At 38.6% G+C, this 12,045-nt stretch overlaps 1 protein-coding gene across 4 annotated transcripts in view; it reads right to left on the reverse strand.

Annotated features, from left to right (window-relative positions):
• LOC132400510 (protein SOGA3) overlaps positions 1-12,045 on the reverse strand; it is a 61,764-nt gene that overhangs the window by 25,830 nt on the left and 23,889 nt on the right. For 2 of the 4 annotated variants that reach the window (XR_009514275.1, XR_009514276.1), the window contains 3 exons: positions 5,730-5,798; positions 2,984-4,198; positions 181-366 (listed from right to left, as the gene is read on the reverse strand). Coding sequence is in view for 1 of the 4 variants with exons in the window: in XM_059981520.1 (XP_059837503.1) it covers positions 367-477; positions 2,984-4,198; positions 5,730-5,798 (1,395 nt within the window). In the remaining 3 variants the exon portion in view is untranslated. Of the gene's footprint in view, positions 1-180; positions 478-2,983; positions 4,199-5,729; positions 5,799-12,045 lie in introns of those variants that run through there. The other 2 variants (XM_059981520.1, XR_009514277.1) reach the window with 2 other exon arrangements.

Raw genomic sequence — 12,045 nt, forward strand, 5'->3', positions numbered from 1 at the left:
TACTGATGACTTAATGTACAGAAGTAGTCTTCCCTCGTAAGTTATAAATGTGCTTATAATCCGATCCACTCTGAATTTGTTGTAGTCTGTTACTGCATATTTAGAAGACCCAGCTGAACAGTACATGACAGTCAATTATATCAGACTTTGCTGGGAGGAACGATTTAGAAAGTGACTCACCTAATGGCTTCATGTAAAAATCCGCGTTGAAAATTGGTAGTCTCCAGTATTAAACAACGATTTGCATATTGGATTCTGTAATGTCTTGACTGCTAAGTGTGTTATTTTGTATTTGCCGATTTCTTGATGAGGTATTAAAATAAATGAATAAACTAAAAAGGTAGTATGTTGAAGTAGATGGGGATTCTACAGAACAAAGAAAAGCGTGAAAAGAAAAACCAATTTAAATATGGTAGCGTAGGACAATGATGAAAATAATACAAGGATGAGAATAAGTAAAATAATAGGTTGAAACATCTGGACAGGCAAATACAAAAAATAAGAATTATTATTACATTCCAGAACATCATATCATAGCAATTTTCACTTTTGAAAACAAACAATAAGATATCGCAATACAATTTTCAACAACATGGTACTGCAAACATATTAACTACTTACAGCATATAAAAATTTACAAAACTTTGTACATAAAAATGGGTAATATATGTTACTGAACCTCCAAGAGGACCACAACCTTGTCATAGGGTTTGGAGGCCAAAGACCCAGAGAGCTATGCTGGCTGGAGTCAGGACCTTATGCTTTGGCTCTCCGTAGAGTCACCCATACCAAACTCGGGTCAAAGGATAGAGGCCAAACTAAGAGTGGTCCATCAGTCCTCCAAGTTCGGGGGTTCAGCTCTGGGCTAACAACCCTGCACAAGAAACAGTAATGAAGAGTCCTTCTACATCTGAATGGCCAAGGACTGACAGATGGAGGACCTCTATTGCTGCCCTAAACACCAGCAGGAGTAATGGGCAGTTAGTAAGTAATGTTACTGAACTCATTTGACATTTCTTTCAACTGAAAATAAATTTTAAATGAAAGTTGGAAATGATGGTATAATAATGATAAATAAGATACTGCTGTAAAGATGTGCATGTATAAATTAGTCCTCAATTGGTAGTACTAAATGCATGCAATTCTGGCAGATGCATGGTGATGCTGCATCTCTCCTCCAATGAGACTCCCTGGCAAATTAGAAACTATTCAATTGGCACTGTTTCTGATTACTCTCACTTTAGGCATTGAGTTGCTGTATGCAGACGATATTTGCACAAGTGCACATTCTGAGGGTGAAATATGAGTCATTGTCAACTTGTTCACTGAAGTATACCAATGAGTGGACCTTGCACTCACCCTTCAGTAAACAAAAAGAGTCTTACTCCCATTGTAAAATTTCACCCTCTGACAATGAAGGTTCAAAACAATACCCTTTTAAACAGGGGACTGTCCCCTCATCTCAGGAACTATCCCTCAGTGAATGCCGAAATCAAAGAAGAAATTCATCTTTACTTTTATTGCTTCAGCAGAGACTTCGTCTGTCTAAGGACTGTTTGCAGATCAAGGCCACAAACCTGCCACAATGCATGTGGACAGAGATTCCTGTACTCCTGCACACTTCACACTCCAACCACATAATGCTCACGTAGCTCACACTGGCCACACCTCAATAGCACGCGTCAAAGAAGCCAGCAGAGTCAAAGACCCCATCCACCCCGGACATTCTCTCTTCTCCCCACTCCCACTGGGCAGAAGACACTTAAAAGCACATACCACCATATTCAAAGGCAACTGTTATAACACTATTGAAATGGTTGGTTCCCTAGTATGGACTCTTCACCTCACAATCACCTTGCATCCACTGTAATTGTTTACCTCCACTCACTCTGTAGCTGTTACTTTGTTCTGCATTCCGTTATTGTTTTACTTGTTCTACCTCAATGCACTGCATAATGATTTGATCTGTAAGAAAAGTTTACGAGCGAAGCTTTTCAGTACATGTGACAATAGTAAACCAATTCCAATTCCAACTCAAAGTGCTGAAATATAGAACCAATGCTTTCTCTACAAAATTCTCCCAATCTACTGAGAGGACAAGCAAGTCAATTTCTAGGTCAAAATTCTCAACTTTTCATCCCCTAGTTACAATTTTTAAAAACGGAAAAGCTATAAATCTAAAGCAAAAACAGAAAATGCTGGCAACACTTAGCAGGTCAGGCAGCACACTGACTATCCGGCTCATTCATATACTTGGTATAGGAGTCCCCAAATAGACAAACTACTCCAGGCTCTGTCTTGACAACAAATTGGCAGATGAACAGAGAAAATGTCCCCTTGGAAAAGTGCAATATTCCAACTGGCTCAAGGGAAACCTTGGCCCACGATTACACAAAATGAAGAAAGACCATTCAAGATGGTGCTGACGAGTTCAGTCACAGCGAGCCCAACGTAAATAGTGGAAGAGCTCAGAACCTAAGCAAACTACCCAACCATCTGCTGCATAAGCACACCCTGCACCACCAACAGTATGGTGTCACAGGTCTCATTTTGGCCTCATCAACATCTATGAACCACCAAACTGGACAGGAAGCAAGTTACCCTTAATCTAAAGGAGGTTCCCAACCTATTTTATGCCATGAACCTCTACTATTAACCAAGGGGTCTAAAGGGATGTCCAAGAGAGATGAAGACTGTAGCAGCTGCATATTGCACTACATTTTCATAACTCTGTTCCTGTTTTGCAGGCTCCAGTGAAATCAATGGGAACATTTTAATAGCCGAGCCTCTATTATATAATGCATTTAGTGTTACCAACCGTTGACACAGCAGGTTCCACAAAGGAATAAAGAAACTCCCCTCTTTGATTAAATATGCTATTAAAGTGTCATGAATAACAAGTTTCAAGCAATCTTTTAAGAACCGAAATCATTCAACGAACATATCAACACTTAACTAAATTTAAAGCGTTAACTTTTCTTACCTGACTAACAGACAAAGGTTCCTCTGTATTTTTCTCGTCTGTTGTTTTTGGTACCTCTAGTCTGTCTATGAAAGTCTGCAGCTCCTTCCTAAATGCTTTCATCTGAGCGTTGATTCTGTAGAGAAGTTCGTGCTCTCTGATCCTGCTGCTTTCATCTTCATCCTCGATTCTGCCGAACAGATCACCATTTGCCACATAAATTCTTGCCTCGGTTATTATTGTGCTCGTGTCAGTGATCAACCGATCTATAGTTCTGCTCAGGCGCTCTGCTTCCAGCCGTATGTCTGACATCTGTTGTCGGTCTTTGAGATTTTTTTGAAGCAATCTGCCGTCTGTGGAAAATAAAGACCTCGGTGGCGTCTGTAAACACCTGATGTTGCGGACTTCTTCCGAGTCACTTTCCCCACCTATGGGCCCTTCCCTTTTACGGTGGGGCGGCCGGGAATCATCATCACTCTCTTTTTTCCCTGCATCGCTCTCCGCATCACTGTCTCTGGGACTTGCGCGGATACCCAAATGGGACGCCAGGTCATAGCGTTGCATATTAGACATCAGTACCCGATTTTCATACTGCAGCTGCATGACTTTGCCACTGAGTTCATTGATTTGCATCCTCGCTGCCTTTAGCTCTTCTTGTAGCACTTCCGTGACTTTGGAGTTCTCGCTATTCCTGGAGGCATCTTGCGCACTTCCTGTTTTGTACTTGTATTTATTGACTTCAGCTGAAAGGCGCTTATTTTGGTCTTCTAAGTCAGCCAGATTGCGCCTCAGTAATTCGGCTTCATCCTCGACCAGTTGCAAGTTCTGCCTCAGCTCAGACACAGCTTCGCTTTGATCCCGGAAAGCGGAAGCACCAACACCCATGTAATCTTCACCACCTATCCCTCCTTTTTCATAGTGGGCCCTCACGTCATCCAACTCAGCCTTTAACCCTCTATTTTCAACCTCAAGTTCAACTATTTTTCTCCCCAGGATATTAGCTTCTTCTTCTACCAGCCGGAGGCGTAGTTTGAGTTCAGCTTCTCTGGTTGTAGGAGGTCCCCCTGCTTCACCTTTCGGCAAAGGGCTATCCAGATCCCCATAAAAAGACCTGTACTTTTGCAATTCACGCTCCAGTCTGTCTTTCTCTTTATCAATTTTTGCCATTTTCTTACGCATTAATATTGCTTCTTCTTTGATGAACTGTAGTTGGCATTTTATATCATCATTGTCCTCCTTGAGGATAGTTAACAAAAAGATAATTCCCATCATGATCATTTGAAGGAACAGATTCCTTTGAATCATTACTACAGGCAAATATAACTTTATATAACTGATTAGCCAAACAGTAACACCGTTTCATTTTTAATTGAAATTCTGAAGTTTTATAAGCTAATTTGAATGAATATTTTCAGCCATTAAAAATGAGAGGGTGAATGCCACTAATAAGATTGCAAAGATGGACTCATGAATTTAGCACCAACTTAGTGATGTAATACCAAATTTTCTTAAGAATATTATTTTGTCATAGACCTTGTCTTCTTGGGGAGTGCTGCAGGAGAAAAGTTCACCTATTTAGTTGAGGGTGAACTAGGTTCAGATTTCAATGGCCCACTATGCTGAATTAATTGATGACCCCCCCCCCCCCCCACCACCATTGGTATGACAATTGTGCTGCAAGTTCATTCTGGGGGAATTGGTCCTCTCTCCAGCAGGCTAAATGTGTGATACCGCAGCTTCTCCATGTGATCAAATTTCACATCAGACGCCGGTGATAATAAACCTGATTCTGATTTGGATACTCCACCTTCAAACTTCAGAAATGAATCTCAGGAGCACCATGTGACAGAGAGCTGCCATCTCATTTTAGCATTACAAAATGAAACAGAATTTCTAGACTCCTGTCTTTAAAGATGGAAGATTTGAAGAGCTGAAATTTACTTCTACAGAGAAAGAAACAAATTCAAAATGGAAGATCTAACAGACAGTGGCTCTCAAATGGCAACAACAGGTCGAGGGAGCATATGTTAATCCTTTCCATCCAAACTAAAAGGCCCAACTGAAAAAACAACAAAGAGTATTACAACTAATGGAAGTCTCTATCGGTATTTAGGAAATTACAAAAACCACAGCACCATTTGCATCTGAGGTAAGGAAGAGGGCAAAAAGGGATTCTGTTCATAACTGGTCATTAAATATTTTACTGAGACTTGGCGCTTCAAACATAACGTTTTCTTTAATTATTTATTCCAGTTTTACTAGAAATTGGAAAAAATTAACAACCAAAGTAGAATGAAGATATTTTCAGGGAGGGGATGAAGCATTTTTGTGAGCCTGTTAGACAAAATGCATTTTGTGCTTAGGCCCTGTTTTCTTCCCACCAGGTAACACATTTATTAAAATGGCTCTCTGGTCATGATAGATATCAGACACCTGGAACTTAGCACAGGTTGCACCCAGCCTAGCACCCCACCTTTACAACAATACTTGACCCTTAAACCGTATTCTGCAGGAGCTCTGGCAGTGGAGCATGGTGACAGTTTATTTGTTTCAGGATTTCAAAGTTACTTAAACATTAACCAGATACATAAAAATCTATTATTGATATGGATAAGCTACATCTTATTTTCATTCATATTAATCAATCTCTCTTTGATTCATGTAAAATTACCTGGTTTAAATGTAGAAAATATTACTAAAATTATGTTGTAAAATCATTCATGTAAATGATTGCATTGTTACTTAATATTTAAAACAATCACATTACCTCTTGAGATTGTTGGGACTTCTTTTCAGATTTTTGCAGATCTTTACTTCCACGTCGCTTTAATGAAGACTGCAAGGGAAATGAAATCAGATACCCTGATTGTAATTTATTAATTTAACGATTTATGCATACAAAAATATGTTACTGCTTGCCGTAACTAATTGGACATCTATATAAATCCATTGTAGAACCTCCACCATCAGTGTTAGAAAAATTCATTCAAATCCACTAACTTGGTTTCAATGCAACTTGCAAGGTTCAATGCTAACATGATTTAATTTTCAAGTCTCATTGTCAAGCTACACAATGAACTTTACATCTCTAAGTTTGTGATTTAATCAAGTATATGTTTTATTTACACCATGATTTCATACATTTATTTATTATATATCACTTTCAATGAGTGCAAAAAGCATTTTTTTTGAAAGCTTTCAATACCAGTTATGTGTGCAATTGGAGCTGTGATGCAGGTTCTCAGGGCTAACACTGCTATGTGGCACACAGCACCTCTCACATCTGTCAGTGTATCACACATACATACCATGATTTTGGCTGTTAAGTTTCCAATTAGGAGGAGTTCTGCATTTTTGAGCTTATCCAGTTTTAGGCTCAGTATGTTTGATAACTGAGTCTTACTTAAATGCCACTAGTTCAGAGGGCTTGCAGAATAAATAAATAACCAAATGTAGAAAATCACAAGTGAACCCAAACCAACAGCTGAATTAGCATTGCTGTTTCACACTACTATTAGAATGTAAGATAAATGCTCCCATGTCGAAGAAAGGACATACTGACTGCAAATCTGCTTTTTTTTATAGGTATACCGAGGTCGGTGTGAGTCGAACAGAAGAGGTGCATAGGCAAAGAAAAAAACAAAGAAGGCAAAAAGAAAAAAATGATTTATTAATTCTATTTCAGAAAAATAGCTGAAGACACATGATTATCCATCCACGTGTTCTTGACAATAGAAATGATATTTTTTGCACTGATGAAAGTATATTGATATACACAAATGGAAATATGAAAATAGGTAAACTTTTGACTTTTTTCCATTGAAATAATATTTTAAGACCACCTAGATCTATGTGAAATAAGCGGCTTTGAAGGCTCAGCAGAATGGGTCAGGAAGTAAGGAAATTAATTGAACAGAGAGCACTACTACCTGGGAGAGGAGTGAGTGACAGTCAGCAGAGAGTTGATAAAGGAACAAGAGAGAGTTAAGTCACAAGAGAAACATAGGGCTGAATGCATTTTTCAAGGAGAGAGTAGGGAGTTGGTAGGAAATGGAATGCACAATCAGATGGTGTAAAACTGTAGATGGGATTAAGGGATCAAGAATTAAAGGATCATGGGATCAAGTCATGAATGATTTGAGAGGGAACAGGAAGAGAATTCCAGATGATCAGGTTTTCTCCAGACTCTTACAAAATCTCCAGCCAAATATGACAGCATGCAGTTGAATAACTTTTTAAAATGAAAGGAGATAGAGGGGAATTCTGCTGACAACTTAGCATGCAATCTTTTACCTTTTAAGAAAGTATATATTCTCTCCATCCCTGACAGAAAAGGAAAGCACAAATGTTGTGTGTTTATAGACATAAACCAGTCACTTGGAATAAAAGTTCTGATGATTTGATTGCATTCTCTTAAAGACTTTGTGGAAAAAAAAATCAACAAATCTTTCAAAATGTCACAAACTAACAGAATTCTAAACATCACTTACAGACTACACTGGAAGTTCTTCTACATAGACATTTGAGATAAAAATATCCAACTAGGTCCCAAGAGACAGAGTGACAGCTTCTTAAGAAAAATTTCAATGAGTGTAAAAAACATGGGGGGGGGGGACAGTGAAGGTAATAACTTTCTTCTTTAAACTGTAGGCAAAATGTGTGAACATTTAAATTTAAAATTATATACTTCATTGAACAGGAAAACTGAAAAGAATCCAATTGAACAGTTACTAACTCTATCCCAACCTACCACCTGGTGACCAGAGCAAGAAACTACAGGAATGTTAATCCAAATCACTGAGATTTGGATTAACAAGAGATCCAAAAGAGATCCAAATCTCTTTTAATCCAGCAGGTTTGGGACGCTGGTAATGCCAGATCAGCAGATTTTGCAGTCTACTGGATAATGGTTCATGAATACAGGGGCACCCCGGGTTACAAAAAGACCTGATTAATGGAAACTTGACACAAGATCTCCCCTAAATTTTTAAATCATTTTCAAGATATGGAACTTACAGAAATGCAAATCCTTTCAGGACAGGGTATAAATTATACTTAATCCGGAAGGAAAAGACACTTGTTTTTAAGAACTCTGCTACCAGTTCACAGCAGGAGGCCATCTTAGAGGTTTGCATTGGAAACAGACCAAATTAATCTCTCCATTAAATGAGTAATATCCATCAATCCTTTGGACCTGGGGCATTCTGATTGTGCACCACTGCAACCATAGAGGGGAAGACAATACATAAATTTTCATGTTAATTGACTCTCAATGAAATTGTTCATTCCTCACATAATGGGAACAGTTTATAGAGAGTTATCAGAATTGAAACCACTGCCTGCACTTTAATATACTTTGAATTTACTTCTGTTTTTTTTTAAAAAAGATGTTATGCTGTACCAAGTTAGTTTAAAACATATACAGGAACCAGGGACAAAGCAAATAGATAGCAAGCATTATCTGCTGAGCCAGATGCCAAACTATGGACAGATGACAGTTTTACCATCTGTTTTAGATAACAGCTTAACAGTAAACATGGACCAAATTAATACTAAAACACAGATAGACAATACATACAAAAGGAACTCAAAGTATGTATAACAATAGCATAAGTATCTAAATAAAGCATATCTCCTAATATTTACCATTTCTTTCTCCGTATGTATTTTATTCATTTTATCAATCCCATGCACATACATACAGAAAAAATATTTGCAGTATTATTTTTAAATGCTTTAGATAATTTTGCCATTTGCAAATAAACATTCAAATTCGTACCTAACAAATTCTTTTGTTACCAGACCATGTGGAATAATCTACCATAAAATAACAAAAGCAAGAAGGACCAGAGAATGTATTTACTAAATTCCATTAAGGCATGGGTTCCCAACCTTTTTTATGCCATGGGCCCCTACCATTAACTGAGGGTTTTGTGGACCCCTTTTTGGGAACCCCTGCATTAGGGAGTAGTCAATCCTCAAAGGGAAAACTATTTATATCAAACAGAATGTATGCTATGGAAAGAAATGTAGGATATACAGTGACATGCAAAAGTTTGGGCACCCCAATTGAGTAGAAGATGAACGGATCTCCAAAAGTCATAAAGTTAAAGATGAAACATTCTTTTCAACATTTTAAGCAAGATTAGTGTATTATTTTTTGTTTTGTACAATTTTAGTGTGAAAAAAAGGAAAGAAGCACCATGCAAACGTTTGGGCACCCCAAGAGATTTGAGCTCTCAGATAACTTTTTCCAAAGTCTCAGACCTTAATTAACTTGTTAGGGCTATGGCTTGTTCACAGTCATCATTAGGAAAGGCCAGGTGATGCAAATTTCAAAGCCTTATAAGTACCCTGACACCTCAAACCTTGTCCCAACAATCAGCAGCCCTGGGCTCCTCTAAGCAGCTGCCTAGCACACTGAAAATTAAAATAAATGATGTCCACAAAGCAGAAGAAGGCTATAAGAAGATAGCAAAGTGTTTTCAGGTAGCTGTTTCCTCAGTTTGTTATGTAATTAAGAAACGGCAGTTAACAGGAACAGTGGAGGTCAAGTTAAGGTCTGGAAGACCAAGAAAACCTTCCAAGAGAACTGCTCGTAGGATTACTAGAAAGGCAAATCAAAACCCCCATTTGACTGCAAAATACCTTCAAGAAGATTTAGCAGACTCTGGAGTGGTGGTGCACTGTTCTACTGTGCAGCGACACCTGCACGAATATGACCTTCATGGAAGAGTCATCAGAAGAAAACCTTCCCCGCGTCCTCACCACAAAATTCAGTGTCTGAAGTTTCCAAAGGAACATCTAAACAAGCCTGATACATTTTGGAAACAGGTTCTGTGAAGTTAAAATAGAACTTTTTGGCCGCAATGAGCAAAGGTATGTTTGGAGAACAAAGGGTGCAGAATTTCATAAAAAGAACACCTCTACAACTGTTTAGCATGGGGGTGGATTGATCATGCTTTGGGCTTGTGTTGCAGCCAGTGGCACAGGGAACATTTCACTGGAAGAGGGAAGAATGAATTTAATTAAATACCAGCAAATTCTGGAAGCAAACATCATACTGTCTGTAAAAAAAAAAGCTGAAGATGAAAAGAGGATGGCTTCTACAACAGGTTAATGATCCTAAACACACCTCAAAATCCACAGTAGACTACCTCAAGAGGCGCAAGCTGAAGATTTTGCCATGGCCCTCACAGTACCCCAACCTCAACATCATCAAAAATCTGTGGATAGATCTCAATTGCAGTGCATGCAAGACGGCCCAGAATCTCACAGAACTAGAAGCCTTTTGCAAGGAAGAATGGGCGAAAATCCCCCAGGCTAGAATTGAAAGACCCTTAGCTGGCTACAGAAAGCATTTACAAGCTGTGATACTTGCCAAAGGGGATGTTACTAAGTACTGACCATGCAGGGTGCCCAAACTTTTGCTTTGGGCCCTTTTCCTTGTTTGTTATTTTGAAACTGTAAAAGATGGAAATAAAAAAGTAATCTAGCTTAAAATACTAAAGAAATATGTCATCTTTAACTTCATGTCTTTTGGAAATCAGGTCATCGTTCACTCGCTTAGCTTTTCACGGTAACAGAAATTTTGACCAGGGGTGCCCAAACTTTTGCATACCACTGTATAGACAGAATACATTGGTTTCTATTATAACAAGTAACTATGCAGTAAATGTTAAGGTCATCCAATCAGCTATTTAGTGATGCTATTTCTCTTTGTGATCTTCTACTCTGAGAAATGTTCACATTGGCATCTGAAAAGGACCACATACATTTGATTTTCATTATCACTGGCAAGGAAACAAAAGTTTATTTTCAAAATTTGAAATCAGAAACATAATAGAGAACTACAGGATGTACAAATGAATTAAAGGCAGTAAGATTTCCACTGCTGGCTTTAGTAATAACTAAATTATTGAAAGATAATATTAGCAGCTGCTGGATCGTAAAATTCTGTACCAATAAACTCAACAGAATTAGTCACAACAATAATGGAGATGGAGCAGTAATGATCAAGGCACATTTTTACCCGATTCCTCCAAGTTTCTACAGAAAATACTTGAGACACAGCTGGAGGCAGTTTGCTACAAGGGCTACATTACCATAAAATGTAACTATTCATGTTTTATAGAGCAAACACGAGGAAATCTGCAGATGCTGGAAATTCAAACAACACACACAAAATGCTGGTGGAACACAGCAGGCCAGGCAGCATCTATAAGGAGAAGCACTGTCGATGTTTCAGGCCGAGACCCTTCGTCAGGACTCTTCGACAGTGCTGACGAAGGGTCTCAGCCCGAAACGTCGACAGTGCTTCTCCTTCTAGATGCTGCCTAGCCTGCTGTGTTCCACCAGCATTTTGTGTGTGTTGTTTTCATGTTTTATAGACCTCTTTTTGCAAATAGACAAAAACTAAATACTATAGTAGCCTGCTTACCATATAAATACAAAACAATGGCCTTTAATTTGATTTTTTTTCTGAATTTCAATTCATCCCAAAGTACTTCACTATTAAATAATTTGTGCAGCTACAGCCTACTGCTGAAGAGTAAGGTCTCCAAACATCAATGAAATGAGATGATTTGTTTTTGTGATAACGTCTGAATTAAGACCGAAAGGTTTTAAATATTAGAGGGATCAAGGAATATTGGAACAGTTCTCGAAAGGTGTGTTGAGGTAAAAGATTAGTCAGAATCTTGTTAAATGGTGCAGCAGGCTTAAGGAGCTGATTATTCTATTCCAGCTTCTGGTTGATTAAGGTTGGTCAGAGTACCGGGCGGGGTTGTCTTCCTCTCCTTCAACAGAGTGATACGGGTTCATTTGGAACTATGTAAGGAGTACCAGCAGGAATTTGGATTAATGCCTAGTTTAAAAATCATCTATCAGTTGGTCTTTATATAATTGATCATTTTTCAGCATTTTGCATTGACACTGCACCATACTTTAGGACCAGGCCAGGTGCCTCCAGCACAGAGGCCACAAGCTGAAGGCTGTGTTCATACGCTCCTGTGTTGCTGCATTTTCGGCTCAAGCCCCTACAGTGACAATTAAATGACTCCACGGTAACAGCGCTATCTTCA

Source organism: Hypanus sabinus, chromosome 10 (genome assembly GCF_030144855.1).
Source record: "Hypanus sabinus isolate sHypSab1 chromosome 10, sHypSab1.hap1, whole genome shotgun sequence".
NCBI lineage: Eukaryota > Metazoa > Chordata > Chondrichthyes > Myliobatiformes > Dasyatidae > Hypanus > Hypanus sabinus.